This window comes from Ruditapes philippinarum, unplaced genomic scaffold (assembly GCF_026571515.1).
Source record: "Ruditapes philippinarum isolate M1 unplaced genomic scaffold, ASM2657151v2 ctg3813_1_1_1_1, whole genome shotgun sequence".
Taxonomy (NCBI): Eukaryota; Metazoa; Mollusca; class Bivalvia; order Venerida; family Veneridae; genus Ruditapes; species Ruditapes philippinarum.
This window is the reverse complement of record NW_026857040.1, coordinates 1-20,288: the sequence shown is the minus strand read 5'-3', so window position 1 is coordinate 20,288 and position 20,288 is coordinate 1. Positions and strand designations below refer to the sequence as shown.

The following is a 20,288-nucleotide window of genomic DNA, read 5'->3' as shown; positions in this document are numbered from 1 at the left end:
ATTTAATTCCATGCAGAACTCTGGTTGCCATGGCAACCGAAAGAAAAAACTTTAAATATCTTCTTTTAAAAAACCCTAAGAGCTAGAGCTTAGATATTTGGCATGAAACATCTTCTAGTGAGTGTCTATCTAGTTTGTTTAAATAAAAGCCCTCGGGTCAAAATTGGCCCCGCCCCCGGGGGTCATTGATTTTTCCCTATATGCATATAGTAAAAACTTAAAAAATCTTCTTTTAAAGAACCCAAAGAGCTAGAGCTAAGATATTTAGCATGAAACATGTTCTAATGGGTGTCTACCAAGTTTGTTCAAATAAAAGCCCTGGGGTCAAAATTGGCCCCGCCCCGGGGGGTCATTGATTTTCCCTATATGCATATAGTAAAAACTTAAAAAATCTTCTTTTAAAGAACCCAAAGAGCTAGAGCTAAGATATTTAGCATGAAACATGTTCTAATGGATATCTACAAAGTTTGTTCAAATAAAAGCCCTGGGGTCAAAATTGGCCTCGCCCCGGGGGGTCATTGATTTTCCTATATGCATATAGTAAAAACTTAAAAAATCTTCTTTTAAAGAACTCAAAGAGCTATGGCTAAGATATTGAGCATCAAACATGTTCTAATAGGTGTCTACAAAGTTTGTTCAAATAAAAGCCCTGGGGTCAAAATTGGCCCGGCCCCAGGGGGTCATTGATTTTCCCTATATGCATATAGTAAAAACTTAAAAAATCTTCTTTTAAAGAACCAAAAGAGTTAGAGCTAAGATATTTAGCATGACACATTTTCTAATAAGTGTCTACCAAGTTTGTTCAAATAAAAGCCCTGGGGTCAAAATTGGCCCCGCCCCGGGGGTCATTGATTTTCCCTATATGCATATAGTAAAAACTTAAAAATCTTCTTTTAAAGAACTCAAAGGAGCTATGGCTAAGATATTGAGCATCAAACATGTTCTAATAGGTGTCTACCAAGTTTGTTCAAATAAAAGCCCTGGGGTCAAAATTGGCCCGGCCCCAGGGGGTCATTGATTTTCCCTATATGCATATAGTAAAAACTTAAAAAAATCTTCTTTTTAAAGAACCAAAAGAGTTAGAGCTAAGATATTTAGCATGACACATTTTCTAATAAGTGTCTACCAAGTTTGTTCAAATAAAAGCCCTGGGGTCAAAATTGGCCCCGCCCCGGGGGTCATTGATTTTCCCTATATGCATATAGTAAAAACTTAAAAAATCTTCTTTTAAAGAACTCAAAGAGCTATGGCTAAGATATTTAGCATCAAACATGTTCTAATAGGTGTCTACCAAGTTTGTTCAAATAAAAGCCCTGGGGTCAAAATTGGCACCGCCCCGTGGGTCATTGATTTTCCTTATATGTGTATAGCAAAAACTTAAAAAATCTTCTTTGAAAAAACCCAAATAGCTAGAGTTAAGATATTAAGCATGGAACATCTTTTAGTGAGTGTCTACAAAGTTTTTTCAAATAAAAGACCTAGGGTCAAAACTGGCCCGGCCCCAGGGGTGTCATTGTTTTCAACTATAATGTGTATAGTAAAAACTTAAAAAAAATTTTCTTTTAAAAAGCCCAATGAGCTAGAGCTTAGATGTTTAGCATGAAACAACTTCTTATGGGTGTCTACCAAGTTTGTGCAAATAAAAGCCCTTGGGTTAAATTGGCCCTGCAACATTGGGGGGGTGGGAGGGGAGGGTTGGGGGGCCTATATACAGGTGAGCGACCATTTGGGCCATCATGGCCCTCTTGTTTAGTTTTGCATTCATATTTTATTTTTGTTTTTCATACATATTTTAGCCAATCAAAACAGCCTTCAAATCTCATAACAGCCCACAGGTGAGTATAAAACTAGCACAGAGGTTTGGTCACATTTCGGCCCATTTTTGGAATCGGCCCAGTCGTTTTCGGTCGTGCAAGTCTGGATTCGGCCGACCCTTTTCGGCCGATTTTTTTATATTATTTGATTTTATATAATTATTGTTTTTTATTATTATATACTATAATATAAGTGTCTATTTTGAAAGGGCTGTTGATTGGTGATCAGTTATTATTCCATGAATATGCACCACTCAACCCACCCCCTGAGAATTGAGAATTATGAAACTTAGGTCAGTTCTTTAGCACATCTAGATAATGTGCAGAACTTATATGCCAGGTGTGCCGGCTCAAGGTCGGGTCACATCTTCAGTCCAAAGGATAAAGACTTGGGTTTCATGTCCGCTCCTCATCTCCGAAACCCCATGAAGGATTTTGAGGCACCTTTTGAGAAATGTTAACCACATCCTGACCATATGTAGAACCTTTCTTTGGGTTACCGCGAACTATATATTTATATATATATACTAAAGTGTTGTTATTTTTTGATACCTCCAAAAATGAAAATGTTGGTATTTGCAAATGGGGTACTGTAATTTACAGATGGCGAAGTGTTTGAAAATGGTGTTTTACAAATGGTGTAATTATCATAACCTCTACTTTGCAAATGGCGTCATGTAAAAATATGTACGAACAAAAAAAATATGTACAAAAAAACTTAAATAAAATATGTATGCAAACTAAAAAAGAATATGTATGCAAAACTAAAATAAAATATGTATGCAAACTAAAAAAGAATTTGTATGCAAAACTAAAAAAAGTATGTATTCAAAACTAAAAAAATATGTACGACAAACAAACAAAAAATATGTACAAAAACAAAAAAAGTATCCAAAAAAATTACAAATGTCACTTTTATGCCACCGTTCAAAATACTCTAGTACAGAAATTGTGTATTCCTAGAATTAAAAGATGCTGCGAAAAATATCCCTTTCTGTCGGTCATTTACTTGATAACTTTTGGTGCCATATTGAGCCCCATTTTAAATATGTTGGGAATGAAATAAAATGCAGTTAATATTTTTTTCCAAAGAACTATAAATATACTCTATTGCAATGTTTTGGTGAAACATCAAGTTTTTTTCGATCGGACTATAAATACATGTAGTGATTTTTTTACAAATACATTATTAGGCTTATCAACAAACTTAAGGGTTTTTGTAAGCTCCGTAACAACCGTTCGCCAGAGGGCTTTTATTATGGGAAATCTTACATACTTCTTTAGAAAGAGCAAACATGATTTTTATAATGTTAAAATAATGGCATCTGGAGAAATGCAAGATGCTTGTCACCTGAATAAAAGTAGCGATAAATGTGAAATTATTTGTCATAAAGAAGTCAAAACACTGTAGTATTTAACTTCCATATAAAATACTAATTCACTATAACTGTACTCATCATTGCCAAAAAACAACAGATGAAAAAAGATGGTTCAGGTAATTGGCCAATGTGTATTTTTTGGATAATATAGAGGAACATCAAAATGAAAAAGCTTTAAAGAAAATCAAATAAAAGCATAATGGGCCTTTAAAACGTTATTTTTAACACTCGGGGGGATCGATACCCCACAATCCCCTCTATACCCCAGTGAGAATTTTACATTATTCTAAAGCTCCGCTCTTAATGTGCGTCTACTTAAATAGTTGATATTTTTAGTACTGCCAGTACGGACTACTATTTAAAGCCGCATCTACACCTAGTCAAGTTTCTTATATGTCAAATTTAGCTGAATTAATGGCTCTTTCAACATATTATCAGGCACATTTTTTACTGAAATGTCTTACTAAGATTTCTCAGAATTTATACCTTTGTCTTTGCTAAGACTATCATATTTCTATAAAATGTGTAAATAAAAACGGGAAAATAATGCATATAGCTAAAAACAATGGATTTAATGAAAGGTGTACATTCTTTTAAAATAAATGGAAAATTTGAGAAAAAATAATTTTAAGCTTAATAATTGATACAAATTCTTTATTTGGTGATTAATTTGGTGAAAGTTCTTCACTTACTAACATGACTAATCAAGACTATCTAAATCCCTATTGATGAGAGCACATGTTTGTGTCTATTTAATATCTTGATTTTTTGTTTACCATTGGCTTCGACTACAATATATTATTTAAAACATAATGAACATTTATTTTCTATGACCCCAAAGTGCGGTCGTTTGCCTGATGTTAAAAAATGCATATGTACCTGTTTAACGCACTTTGGGGTCGAAATTGGACCCCAAAGTGCGTAACGCACTCTGGGGTCGGACCCCAAAGTACGTAACGCACTTTGGGGTCAGACCCCAAAGTGAGTTTGACCCCAAAGTGCAGTGTTACAATGCTTAAAAGTAAACGAAAACAAGCAAAATCCAAGACACACAAGCTGGCCAACAGTCCTGTAAAGTTATATGACTCCATGTTAAACATCTTTTGAGTTTCGCCAAAAATAAGTTGAATATTGTAAAGTCTACGGCAAATGATAAATTAGCCTAGGCGCGACACAAGTTCAAATTGCAAATTGCTAATTATTATGGGGCATCTTCATCATCATCACCATCATCAGATCATCATCATCATTATTATCAACGGATCATCAACATCAATACATAATCCCTATTTTCATCAACAACAATACCAATATATCATAAATCGTCATCATCTGAAAAAAAAGCATCATCATCATCACCACTAGTTCGTAATTATCATGATTATTATCAGCATATCATTATTTTAATCATTATCATCATCATCATCACCATCAACAGTACATCATCATCATATGTATCACCAGTACATCATTGACAATGACAAAACGTTTATTGATACAAGACCTATAGTTCAAAACAACATATACATATTAAAACATTTTCATGGAGTGAAATATTGTACAAGTAAAATTATGTTTAAGTAAAATATTGTTACTATCTATACCATGGCAGACCTCATGATATTAAGTCATTGCACAATTTTAAGTTATAACACTTAAAAATCTTTTTTGTTGTTGCTGTTGTTGTTGTTGTTGAAAAGCACTAAACACAAAGTATGCCAAATTATTTATTATATTTTCAGCTTGACAGATCATTAAGATATTAAAGTTATGTACAAAATGTTGCTTGGTAAGTATTTTATTCTCTTTTTTTTTCATAGGCTGTAAATGATATGAGCCGTGTCACGACAAAACCAACATAATGGGTTTGCGAAAAGCATGGATCCAGACCAACTTGCGAATCCGCGCAGTCTGATCAGGATCCTTGCTGTTCGCTATCAGTTTATCTACTTATTATAGGGTTTGTAAACGAACAGCATGGATCTTGGTCGCAAACCGACTCTGTAGGTTTTGTCATGACACGGCTCATATTCTGTTTCTACTGGAACCTCACATATGTTACATATACGGTCATATCTCTCTTCATATATGTTTCTGCCTTTTTTAATATTTAAATCATTTCATGAAATATTCCGGAACAACCAATATTCAATTAGTTAAGCTGTTTTAGGCAATAATAAATGTAAGGGAAAATTTTGCCTTAACTTTTTTTTAGCTAAAAATTCAGATATCAACATTTATTCATTTTACGGTTGGTACATTTTCAACCTGTCTTGATCTTTCTGAGAAAAATAATAAAAAGGATATGCGTGACCCACTGGGCTCACTGCCAGGAAAATTTTATCGTAAATTCAAACAGCAGTGTAATCACCCCTGAAGAATTTGTTCTAGATAAATCAGGGTTACTAAAAATAGTAGAAAATTTCACAGCAGTCTATTTAACGATTTTCAACAGATTTTTTTCAAGATTTAAACAAAAACTTTCACTAAATGTTATAACATATGTACAGTACAATGCATTGGTATGACTAATGTTTATGTGTATAAAAAGGCAGTTAAAGGTGTCACTTCTTAGTACGGTAACTGAGGTGCAAAATGATAAATTCATCCAATCATTACAGTCACTTAAATTTCTGTTTTTTTCAGGAAGTGACTGAACAGTGTTAATTAACGTAAACCATTTCTGAAAATTTATCCATTTATATAGGGTTAACGCACGTTTTTATGTGTTATAACGTCTGCAGAGTCCCGAGGAACGGTTGGTGCCCGACCCTCAGAAATTCTTAGAATGATTTCAGATTGACGGTAGAAAAAAGATCAGTGACATCAGAATTTCAAGCAAACAAGTTTATAAAAAAAATCAGGCACTAAGCATTATTCTCTCAAAGAAATATAATGAGCATTTATCAACATTAACATAAATAAAAAACATTTTCTCATATTAATTTTGTGTTATCTAGTTTTATAAGTAAATCGGAGTGTTAAACTGAGTGACAGGTAGATTCTACTGTATTTGTTTACATTGACAACTGTCCGTTTCTTAGAAAGGGCGACTACCAAGATTAGCACGGATGTCTATACGCCGTTTTTCCGGCATAGTTACTTACGACTGGGCCCTCGAATCAATAAATTTCAATATAAAAAGAGCGCATGACTCTTTGGCAAACAGGCCAAATCGTCATTTTTTGTTTGTTTGTTTACTGGGCCCTGTATGTATTGCGCATAGGTGAAACAGGGCTATAACAAGAGCGCGTTGTAGGAGCAAATTTGTCTCGGAACACATTTGTCTTACGTAAGACCGATGCGTTCACATTAATTTTGTCCCACGTGAGACAAATGGGACCTCAAATGTCTACCCCAAAACACTCATTTGTGTGACAAATGTGCTCCGATCAAGTTTTTTAAGGGAACAAAAAGCACATTTGTCATTTGTCTCATTTTTTTTAGGGGACAAGAAAGCACATTTGTCTCATGTCATTTGTTATGAATTATTTGTCACATATTTTCCCACGGTAGATTTTGTTTTAGAATCGAGGTTCGCCGTTTTACTTCATCATAAATAGGTTTGCAAATGTTTTAATATAAAATCTTAAACCTAAAACCTACAGTGGAACTATATATACAATGTATTTTAATACCTCTAATTCAAGAAATTTGATTGGCTAAACCTAAGCACGACATTCCTTGGTACAATGGTTAAAGTGCGATGGCACGATGGTACGATGATGAAAACGCGATGGTACGATGGAGAAAACACGATGATACGAACGTGAAACAACGATTGTATGATGGTGAAACAACAATGGTACGATGGTAAAACGTGATGGTACGATGGTGTAAACACGATGCTACGATGTTGAAAATACGTTAGTAAGATGATGAAACTGCAATGACATTATGATGAAAATGCGATATTATTTACACCATCAAGTCAACGAATCATCGTATTTTCACCATCCTGCCATCGTTGTTTCATCATAGTACCGTGGTGTTTTCATCATCGCACCATCGCGTTTTCAAAATTGTACCCTCGTGCATAGTGGATCAGAGAGACAAAAGTTGTTGCTTATGTCCAAACGAAACAACGTAATCAGGCGATGTTTAAACGATACAATATCGTGACTCGTTTCGCATCTCGCTGGAATCTCGCGCCTCTCTTTGCATCTCGTACTTCGACGTGAGACAAGAAAATCATTCGAGGCCAAATACCGCTAAATAGTATTCCCTTTATAATCTATATAAAACGGACGTTTTTCGAAGATCTACAAAACATAGCTAGACTCATTTTAGAGAACAAATCATGAGTTATGATAAAACTGATAAAAGTAGGAGTCATGCATCTCTTAAGAAAATGTCTAGCGTCAAATTTGTTAACATGAAATCACTTACATAATCTCCTATGACGTGGAAGAACCTCCAATATTAAAATTGAAATTCACTTTATCAAGTACAATTTTACCAAAATGTCAAAAAGATATCAATGATGAAATTTAAACAGAAAATAGCTTAAATTTAGACGTCTGTGGCCATGCTAAGAGAAAAAATTGTGTCCATTACGACAAGGCCAGATGGCTCCGCGCTGGTTCCTTTTCCATAGTCAAACCTTTGAGAAGCACAGACACGAAGCGATGCGCGATATTCTACCGAGAGACACGACATGGAGAGCGAAAGTTCGACAAAACATGACGTGAGGCACGATATTCTACTTTGACATCTCGTGGTACGGGATACTTCGACATTGCGAGATCTCGTGTTACAATATCGTGCATCGATTCGTGTCTCGTCGGAATTTCCCGTCTCGCCCGATTATGCGATGCCGATATTCCATAATTATTGCATTACCCGGATTATTTTAGGGACTCTAACACGTTGTTGTAAGAGGTTTTTCAATGGCAGATCTGTCGGAAAATAGCGATATATTTATCTGACGAAAACAAAATATGTATGGGATGATTTTCTCCTTTTCTTCCTGAGATCATGAAGTGGCCTCCGTGTCCGAGTGATTTCAAAAAACCACTTCACCCTTACCGCTGTAGGTTTGACACTCCTTTGGGGCGTCTAACTATTCATGCGAGGAAGCCCAAATGCGGAATATGTACTTATCCTCGTGCACACGCAATAACTATCCCTTTAGAAAGTAATAGCTATCGCTTCGCACGTAATAGTATTAGTATCGGATGGCCACGTTATAGCTATCGCTTGCGCACGTAATAAATAAGACAATACTATGTCCCGTTTATGCAACCGTAGATTGCTTAGACTATTTTTAAATCATTTATAAAGCTTAAAGCATCCACAATCAATAACGATAAGAAATGACACTCTGTATATGTGTTTGGGCTCTGGATACTGTACTGGAAGAAATTTTCATTGTGACATACAGAACAGGGATATTCTATATGTGACTCCTATGCAGAGGCAGGAAATGTTTGATTGACCGGAAGTGACCTAAAAACGGTATTATAAATACAGAAAACACAGGACAATTGCTGATAGTCGGTATATGGACGAGCATAATTAAGTATTACCTTTTTAGAATTTTATGAAAGACTGTGAGACAAATGTGCTTTGAGTGTCCTTTCTATTGCTGGTCGAACACATCTGTCTCATTTCCAATTTGTCGTAAACATGAATGTTAACGACCACATCGGTCACACATCGTGAGACAAATGTGTTCCGAGACAAATGTGCTCCTACAGCGCGTGACCATGTTAACACATGGTTTTGATCCCGTTATAACATGGGCAAAAGAGGGAAAAATAGCCGATTTTATGCTATAATTAGAAATAGTTATTTTGATTTGTTGTTTTTCCCAACTAATTTCTTATATTTTTTTTTCAAAAACGATTTTAAGATTTTAAAATTTTTAGTAAGTTCATTTGATGTTTTATCATAAAAAAAAATGCTTCAGAAGTGTGTTGTATGATACTCTAGGAACGGTCTACCACTGATGCATTTTTATGCTGCATTCTTTTATTTAAAAAAAAAAGCTTTGGAATATAAATGGAAAATTATATTGCATATAAATCATAGATTATGAAAAAGCAGTTTATTTAGTTAATAGAGACTTTCTTTAGATGAAATTGATAGACTTCTGTATCAGTTGTTAACTTTTAACTATTCAATTATCAATATGAGCCGCGTCACGACAAAACCAACATATTGGGTTTGCGACCAGCATGGATCCAGACCAAAAACAACATTCAAGATGGCTGCCTAAATGGACACAAAATTATTAGTTAAATTATTTTATTGCACAGTGATGTATCTAAGAATTGATCCGCGCAGTCTGATCAGGATCCATGCTGTTCACTATCAGTTTCTCTACTTGTGATAGAGTTGGTAAGCGAACAGCATCGATCCTGATCACACTGCGCGGATCAATTCTTAGATACATCACTGTGCAATAAAATAATTTAACTAATAATTTTGTGTCCATTTAGGCAGCCATCTTGAATGTTGTTTTTTTTTTCCTAGTGAAGGCAGTTAGCTCCGGCTGAATTCATTCACCAAAGTTCAAAAGAGAACGAACTAAGATTTATTAATATAAAATGATATCTCCCTTAAATATAGCTTGAGAAAAAAAATCATGATTTGATTGCACTATTTTTGCTAACCTCAAAGTGCGGTCGATTATGTTCGAACTTAAAAATTGCATTTGTACCTGTGTAACGCACTTTGAGGTCAGTTCCCAAAGAACGTAAAGCTCTTTGAGGTAGTGACCCAAAACTGCGGTGTTACAGGGCACGTCTCTAAATATTTAAAAAGTCATTGGTTTTATCGTTGTTAAAATGAAATTCTTTGCATTTATATGACACCAAATCGGAAATTGAACCTATAAATTCGCACATCTATCTATATGGCACAGTCCAGTACTTCATAATGTTCACAGAATTCCCGATATATACACGGCTATTTATATGATCGTTAACAAAATTGTTTCAAATAAGGTATCTGAATTTTTAAAAACGCATTCAGAGAAAAAAAGAAAATATAAGGATCGAGTCATCGGAAATAATGTTATTTAATCATTGAACAAAACGACCAGAAATGCAATACACTCACTATGATGAAAGATGGGACACTGAAAAGCATGGACGGTAAATTGTGCCTTCCAGTACCGTATCTGAACAGTCTCAATCAAACCTTGTCTGCAACATTTTCAATTTTGTCGTATTGGACTTTCTTTGGGGAGTCTGTTTTTCTCTATTTTATTTGTTTATTATAGCGTTATAATTAACCAGACAATCCAAAAGAAAGAAAGGAAATCTGATTATTTCTGTGAAAATCAGCATCTGGTTATCTTAACGTTGTGTTAGTAGACCATGATTTGTTGTACATCAGTAAATATAATGAACACTCTAGAGTACATAAGAATGGTATAAATACACTGCAGAACAGAACTGAGTCTAGCGATATATTTTTTTGGAGATTTAAAATTTTATGCCCAATGTGTTATTTGTTTTTGTTTTCTTTTTTTTTCCTGAAATTATCTGTTTTTGGTTTTTTTCTGAAAGTAACTGTTTTTGGTTTTTTTTTCTGAAAGTATCTATTTTTGTTTCTTTTCTGAAAGTATCTGTTTTTGTTTCTTTTCTGAAATATCTGTTGTTTTTTTTGTTGTTGTTTTTTTTTTCTGAAAGTATGTGTTGTTTTTTTCTGAAAGTATCTGGTTTTTTTTTGGGTTTTTTTTCTGAAAGTATCTGTGTTTTTTTGTTTTTTGTTGTTTTTTTTTCTGAAAGTATCTGTTTTTGTTTTTTCTGAAAGTATCTGTTTTTCTTTCTGAAAGTATCTGTTTTTGTTTTGGTTTTTTTTTCTGAAAGTATTTGTTTTTTTTTTTTTTGTTTGTTTTTTTCTGAAAGTTTCTTTTTAGGGAATGGAGAATACATGGGAGAATAGAATATGTTATCCTGAAAGCGGCAAATGTGAGTTTTTCCCATCTAGTCTCGGGATACATATTTTAACGGCATGTACCATTCGCAGCTTATCGTTTATAACCGATAGTGCACCGAAATTTACCAAAATGTATCTATATTACACAAGTATGCATATTTGACTCTGAAATCTAATCATGAGATGCAAATAAACTTTTACATTTATATATATATAGTATATTATATATAAAGAAGACTACAAAGGAATAATGTTTTTGATCAGATTTTATTTATACATTATTACATGAAACTGTAAGCATTGCTATATTGGTGGTTTCTAAAGATAATCAAATCTGAAATGTAAAATAAGATGTGCATAAGTTCACCATTGTCTCTTTATGTATCTGAAAGCAATGTCAAAATGACAACAGAAAAAAGGGATAGTTCAAATCTTAGACTGGTTGAAATTGTCCAAAAAAATTGAAGAAAGTGACATCTTTACTTTTGTGAACAAAAATCAAAATGTTCTGATTATAAGAAATATCAATTTATTAAAGACGTTTTTCAGAACATGTTAATACACATGTATATAAAATGACACTTGTCAGTACATGATAATATATATAATGGCGCTTGTCAGTGCCTGATAATATATATAATGGCGCTTGTCAGTGCCTGATAATCTATATAATGAAGTTTGTCATTGTTTGATAATGTATATAATGACGCTTGTCAGTGCCTGATAATCTATATAATGAAGTTTGTCATTGTTTGATAATGTACAAAATGACGCTTGTCAGTACATGATAATATACATAATGGCGCTTGTCAGTGCCTGATAATCTACATAATGAAGTTTGTCATTGTTTGATAATGTATATAATGACGCTTGTCAGTACATGATAGCATATATAATGGCGCTTGTCAGTACATGATAATATATTACTCGACGCTTGTCAGTACATGATAAGGTATATAATGACGTTTGTCAGTACATGATAATATATAAAATGGCGCTTGTCAATACATGATAATATATAAAATGACGCTTGTGGGTACATGATAATGTATAAAATGACGCTTGTCAATACATGATAATATATAAAATGACGCTTGTCAGTACATGATAATATATAAAATGACGCTTGTCAGTACATGATAATATATAAAATGACGCTTTTCAGTACATGATAATATATATAATGGCACCTGTCAATACATGATAACATATAAAATGACGCTTGTCAGTACATGATAATATATAATATGACGCTTGTCAGTTCATGATAATGTATAAAATGACGCTTGTCAGTACATGATGATATATAAAATGACGCTTGTCAGTTCATGATAATGTATAAAATGACGCTTGTCAGTATATGATAATATATATAATGGCGCCTGTCAATACATGATAACATATAATATGACGCTTGTCAGTTCATGATAATGTATAAAATGACGCTTGTAAATACATGATAATATATAAAATGGCGCTTGTCAGTTCATGATAATGTATAAAATGACTTGTCAGTACATGATAATATATAAAATGAGGCTTGTCAGTTCATGATAATGTATAAAATGACGCTTGTCAGTACATGATGATATGAAAAATGACGCTTGTCAGTACATGCTAATATATATAATGGCGCCTGTCAATACATGATAACATATTAAATGACGCTTGTCAGTACATGATAATATATAATATGACGCTTGTCAGTACATGATAATATATATAATGGCGCTAATCAATACATGATAATATATAAAATGACGCTTGTCATTACATGATAATATATAATATGACGCTTGTCAGTTCATGATAATATATAAAATGACGCTTGTCAGTACATGATAATGTATAAAATGACGCTTGTCAGTACATGATAATACATAAAATGACGCTTGTCAGTACATAATAATACATAAAATGTTTATAAAACACAAAATGCCTACCAAAATTCGCATACAAAACCTCTGTTCTGACCACAATCGTCACTTCCTTGTTTATATTGGCTCCCAGTGTCGGAATACATGCAATTAACTTTTGATTGACCAGTAGGTTTACTGGAAACCCAAAACGAATCGTCCACCAACGTACCATCTACATGTACCCATTCGTCACTTTTTCCAGCATTTATTGCTCCAACTATAATCTTTGATTGCGAATTACCTGTGGTTAAAATAAAACTTTATATATGAGCCGTGTCATGACAAAACCAATACAATGGGTTTGCGACCAGCATCGATCCGAACTAGCCTGCGCATCCGCGCAGTCTGATCAGGATCCATGCTGTTCGCTCACCAACTCTATTACAAGTAGAAAAACTGATAGCGAACAATATTTGATCTCTTATGGCAGTGATTTAGTATGTCCAAAAGTATACAATTTCAAAATTGATACAAGTTCATCATTTTTTTTATCTTCCTTTTTCTGTATTGTTTCGACTATATGTATCATATTTTCTGTTGATATATTTATCTATAAAACTGTTGACAAGTTATATTGTATCATTGTATATATGGGTTGGTATAGAGCAAGAAACGTCATGATTACGTCACCAAATATAATATTTTGAATCTTGAATCTTGGTATCCCCCGCCCGCAGTATAAAATAATTCACTTGAGCTAAATGTATTGAGAATGATTTTCAGTGAAAATTGCCCAATTTGATAAATGTATATATCAATTCTTTATGAAAGAAACATGTATTGGGTATAAAGATATTAACCTATAGCTCTTCAGCGCTTCTTATGTAAAATTCTTCCACGTATAATTTCCAATAACCGTAAATTATACCATACCCAGACTATGGTATAATTTTCAGTTTTGAAGATCGAAGGAGTAAGTGTTTCTGGGCGGAGCTATAGGTTAAAACAGATACACCATTGGTGCGTTGACGATTTCTGGGTTTGCGTAAATTATACCATAATCACGTGAACTTTCTTATGCAACCTCACTCGACTTCGTCTCGTGAGGTTAAGGCATAAGAAAGGTCACGTGATTATGTCTCGTGAGGTTAAGGCATAAGAAAGGTCACGTGATTATGGTATAATTTACGCAAACCCAGAAATCGTCAACGTAGCAATGCTATATGTAATAGATATACCATTGCTGCGTTGACGATTTCTGGGTTTGTGTAAATTATACCATAATCACGTGACCTTTCTTATGCCTTAACTTCACGAGACGAAGTCGAGTGAGGTTGCATAAGAAAGGTCACGTGATTATGGTATAATTTACGCAAACCCAGAAATCGTCAACGCACCAATGGTGTATCTGTTTTAACCTATAGCTCCGCCCAGAAACACTTACTCCTTCGATCTTCAAAACTGAAAATTATACCATAGTCTGGGTATGGTATAATTTACGGTTATTGGAAATTATACGTGGAAGAATTTTACATAAGAAGCGCTGAAGAGCTATAGGTTAACTATTACTTAAAATCTGAAACATTACAGTTAGTTAACCTATAGCTCTTCAGCGCTTCTTATGTAAAATTCTTCCAAGTATAATTTCCAATAACCGAAAATTATACCATACCCAGACTATGGTATAATTTTCAGTTTTGAAGATCGAAGGAGTAAGTGTTTCTGGGCGGAGCAATAGGTTAAAACAGATACACCATTGGTGCGTTGGCGATTTCTGGGTTTGCGTAAATTATACCATAATCACGTGACCTTTCTTATGCGACCTCACTCGACTTCGTCTCGTGAGGTTAAGGCATAAGAAAGGTCACGTGATTAGGGTATAATTTACGCAAACCCAGAAATTGTCAACGCAGCAATGGTATATCTATTACTAATTCAGAGCTACATAAAAAAATTATACTTGTGTACATCAAATGGTGGATCTTGATTTGCTGTTCTTCTCTGCTATGTACAGAAACTTTTGATTTACAATGTACATCCTTAAGTTATAACGAATCATAATGCAGTACATCACAAATAAACAAATAAACTTCAAAAAATCTAAGTCGAATCATTAGCTTATTCGAATAGATAAAACCTATTTCCCGAATATATACAATATATATAAACATATGCAAGTAAAATGAAAAGGAAATAATAAAGTCAATGGTGTTCCAGATAAGATAAGAGTTTTAATATCTAAGAAAATGTGATATTGCAAAGTAATGTGTGTATTTCGTGTGCAACCTTTATGGCATGCCAAAGGCGTCAAAAATCACAATATTTATTCAATACGTTGAATATGTGTAACATGAATACATGCGTCATAGTTATACGTTTAAAATTTAACAAAAATGTACCCATTTAATAACTGTCTTTTCAAATTAAATTTGAAAATATTGACTAGATGTTGACAGTTATTTTTAAAAAAGGACGAAAAAAAGAAAGAAAAGGAAAATTAAAATCCTTGTATAGCATGTCCTAAGATTATTTAAAACATTATTTATTTGAATTGTAACAAGCTCAATGTGATAGGAGTTGACAAACAAAGGACAAGCCTTGTATTTCGTGGTTTGTTACATGTTGACCTCATATTGCCTGATGATGGCATAATAGACGTCATTAAAAATTATTACAATCGAATTCAATTCATTTTCTTTTCATTCAAATTTTTATGTATTTGTCGGCAAAACCTATGCCTTTGGCAATATATGTACATCGTCCATAATTCTCTGAAATAATCAGTTCACACAAATCACACAAAAATGTTTCAATTAAATGCTAAAAACATATACAATTTATATTCTTGAATTTTTTCTTAAACAGAAACTCTAAATGCGAATGCTTTTTCAAGAAATTTACATAATTTCAATATTTTACTTTTATTTTCATACGTAAAAAGTAACGAAACTTAATCAAAGTTGAAGCAGACACGAGTTTTATCAAAGATTCTATACATCGAGAGTAATGCCCTTGATTGGTCGTTAATATGACTGCACTTTTTTCGGTATTTTTTTCAACATGACGAACTAGATATATTTTTCCAAGATTAAAGTACATTGATCAATAACTTGTGTGCATATTTTCAGAATATTTCGTAATCCGAATGTCCCAAGAACATCACTCATGTTGTGCAAAATGACCCAAAAATGTAAAGCGTGGGATCGCTTTTCGTTTCATTTTGGCTAAAAATGACACAAAAATCGATTTTTTTAATTATAATTCTGAACATATTTGTTTCATTATCCTTAACAGATATATTCCTTTCAATAAATGAGCCGCGTCACGACAAAACCAACATTGTGCGTTTGCGACCAGCATGGATCCAGACCAGCCTGTGCATCCGCGCAGTCTGATCAGGATCCATGCTGTTCGCTTACCAACTCTATTACAAGTAGAGAAACTGATAGCGAACAGCATGGATCCTGATCAGACTGCACGGATGCGCAGCCTGGTCTGGATCCATGCTGGTCGCAAACGCACTATGTTGGTTTTGTTGTGACGCGGCTCAAATGATTTGCATTAAAATCTATGAAAGAACTTCAACTTTTTCTTTTGAGAATTTTACCCTTAGTGGTCCGCCTTTAAACTGACATTCTAGAATCACTGTCTTTACTTACCGACTTTAGTCTTCAAATACGCCAACACTTCTGCGTCTTTAGCGTCCTTAAGCGTGGCCAAAGTTGCTCCATACCATTCACAGGAATCCTTAAATAAAATATGTAAAAATTCATCAATTAGTACCATTAAAGGTTTTATACCTCAACTGCAATTTATTATGATAATTTATGATAATAATAAAAAATCATGAAACATATTCTGCTCATGTTGGTACCACAAACAAATTTAATTTTTATAAAGTGTCTTGGATTATTCGCAAGACGAGTCTTAAATATGATTTGCTCTTGAATAAATGTTTGTATACTAACCAAAAATTCAAGATATAAATATATACATATATACATATTTAATGTCCGTGAAAATTGTTAATGTTATTTCATTGGAAACAGTATTGTCTATGTATTTTTATTAAGTAATTTAAAAAGTATTTTACAAACATCTTACCCAAGCAAATGCCCATAAGTTTTGGGCTGTCACTGTCATTCCATAACATTTTCCCTTAGACGGTATATATATCATATTCTTGCTTATACAACCTGTAATATCAATAAATATTTTGATTATATTTTTGTCATATATCACTCAGATTTCTTAGCGCATCATGTATGTAGAAAATTACAACAGAAAAAAAAACACTGAATCTGCGAATGAATTATCACAATTATAGTTAGATCGTAATTGTATGAGTTGTTAAAAAAGACCATATACTTATGTTAATGTACATATTTCAAACTTTGTATTTTTTCTTAAATGTTGCTTCAAATTAAAACATTTTCAAAAAGGTTTTACAGACATCCGCATCTGTACAGTAATAGTATCCTCCTAAATAAATAAATAGATAAATAAATAATGAATAAATAAATTAATAAATAAATAAATAATGAATAAATAAATAAATAAATAAATAATTAATTAAATAAATAAATAAATGAATGAATGCATGAATGAATAAATAAATAAATAAATAAATAAATAAATAATAATTAGATAAATAAATAAACAAAAAAATAAATAAATAAATAATGAATAAATAAATAAATAATTAAATAAATGAATAATGAATGAATACATAAATAAATAAATAATTTAATAAATAAAAAAATGAATGAATGAATGAATAAAAAAATACATAAATAAATAAATGATTAAATAAATAAATAAAAAATGAATAAATAAATTTATAATTTATGAAATAAATAATTAAATATTGAGTAAATAAATAAATAAATGAATGAATGAATGAATGAATGAATGAATAAATAAATAAATAAATGAATAAATAAATAAATAAATAAATAAATAAATAAATGAATGAATAAATAAAAAAAAAATAAATAAATAATGAATAAATAAAAAAATAAATGAATAATTAAATAGATAGATAAATAAATAAATAATAATTAAATAAATAAATGAATGAATGAATGAATGAATAAATAAGTGAATGAATGAATGAATGAATGCAAGAATGAATGAATAAATGGAATGAATGAAATGAATAAATGAATGAATAAATAAATAAATAAATAAATAAATAATGAATAAATAAAAAATAAATAAATTAATAATTGAATATATAAGTAAATAAATAAATAATGAATAAATAAATGAATGAATGAATGAATGAATGAATGAATGAACGAATAAAATAAATAAATTAATTAATTAATTAATAAATAAATAAATGAATGAATGAATGAATGCACGAATGAATGAATGAATAAATGAGTGAATGACTGAATAAATGAGTAAATGAATGAATGAATGAATGAATGAATGAATGAATGAAGTTATGAAGTTATGAATGAATGAATGAATGAATGAATGAATGAATGAATGAATGACTGAATGAATGACTGAATGAATGAATGAATGAATGAATGAATGAATGAATGAATGAATGAATGAATGAATGAATGAATGAATGAATGAATGAATGAATGAATGAATATGCAAATAAATGCAATGTCAATGTGGAATTGCTTTACATGTCTGTTCCGACAAAGTTTCGGATTACTTTCCGAGATCATATTTTGCTTTTCGTTTGTTTTGGAGTATGTGGCGTTAAATGATTTATGTGTGTGTGTGCTAATTCAAAACATGATTGAGTATTAAAACAAAATTAATTTTATTATCTTTTTCCCTGCAATCGGAATGAAGCACTTACTTTCTGCAGCATCCGCACACAAATAGCTGCAGGCTACGCGGAAGGTTACATCTTCACACGTTTTGTACAGTGCCATTACACGACAAATCTCCGGCCATGCAGTCGTACCCGTTGGGAGCTCCGGTTCCGCTAAAATTGAACCAGAATTATTGCGATAATTTATTGTTTACAGATGACTATATAATGATGTGTCCTGAACAGTGATTCAGATTTTGATGAAAATTTAATTAGTGCCATACATAAAGACGGTTTACTGACACATATGACAGTTTTAGAGTTTAACATATACGAGGGTTGTCCGCAATGTTCGTAGACAAGGCTATGAATTGGTTATTAGCAGTTATTTCAATGTGACGATTTATTAGTTTGCTTAATTATTTTTGCTACATATATGCTTGTTAAATGTATAATCTTTATAGAATTTGGAATATCATAACATAATACTAGATTAATATGTTTCCTATTCACAACGAGAATAGATATAAAGAAACATTTACAATGTTGCGTTTGTTTCTAAAACAGTCAATTCAATCACATAGTTTAAAATTTATTATAGATTTTATTGTAATTTTCATATGTCTTATTGTTTCACTTAGTTAAGCTTTAAAAAAGAAAATAAATTAAAATCTTATACATGAAGGTTCTAACTTACCAGCGTTAGTAAAGGTGAGACATACAACCGCGACCAGCAGACAACCTGAAATACGAATATTTATTGCACGTCACTAACGCTTATAATACATGCAACCTTAGTAACTTAGTACATACATGAATACATACATGATTACATGCATGAAAAATAACAAAAAATTTATAATTAACTTAGTAACAATCCTTGAAGGTACATTATGCCTCAGGAATGAATAGACTTTTCCTTCTTTAGAATGGGTAAATAGGATATTTATAACGTTTAAATAAAAGTTTCAGAGTATGTAAGATGACTGTCACCTGAGGAAAGTAGTCTTTATACCATTAAGGTAGTATAACAACATTTTTACTTCCATACAATATACTTAATTCCTTATAACTATACTGTACTGAAACAAAAAAAAGCAAAAGAAATATTTCCAGATAATTGGCCAATGAGAAACGTTTTTGAATTTTTAACAGAACACCAAAAAGCTTTTAAGAAATAAAAAAATAAAACATTTTCGGGGCAATATGGACCTTTAATTAAACTACGGTTGAAATCTTACAAGATAATTTTAACCCTTACCACGTTAATTATTTTAAAAATATTGTTGAATATACACGCATAATCTGGAAAAAAAAAACATTTATCTTTGGGGCAATTTAAAATATGCACAATATGAAGGTGACACGGTTGTGCCGGCTGGTAATGGCCTTTGTAGGAGCACATTTGTCTCGGAGCACATTTGTCTCACGAGGTGTGACCGATGTGTTCGTAAACATTCATGTTTTCGAAAAATGGGAAATGAGACAGATGTGGTCGACACACAATAGAAAGGACACTCGAAGCACATTTGTCTCACATTCTTCCATAAAATTCTAAAAAAGG

The 20,288-nt window shown here is 32.2% G+C and overlaps 1 protein-coding gene across 1 annotated transcript; it reads right to left on the bottom strand.

Annotated features, from left to right (window-relative positions):
• Nucleotides 1–11,331: 11,331 nt before the first annotated feature.
• On the bottom strand, nt 11,332–19,466 carry LOC132748605 (tetranectin-like protein; the record flags this gene model as incomplete). The annotated part of the gene is given in 6 exon segments (XM_060738219.1): nt 11,332–11,417; nt 13,027–13,243; nt 16,602–16,689; nt 17,047–17,138; nt 18,770–18,898; nt 19,422–19,466. Coding segments are annotated over 6 exon segments (572 nt in total), but the record flags the coding sequence as incomplete, so codon positions are not given.
• Nucleotides 19,467–20,288: the final 822 nt, after the last annotated feature.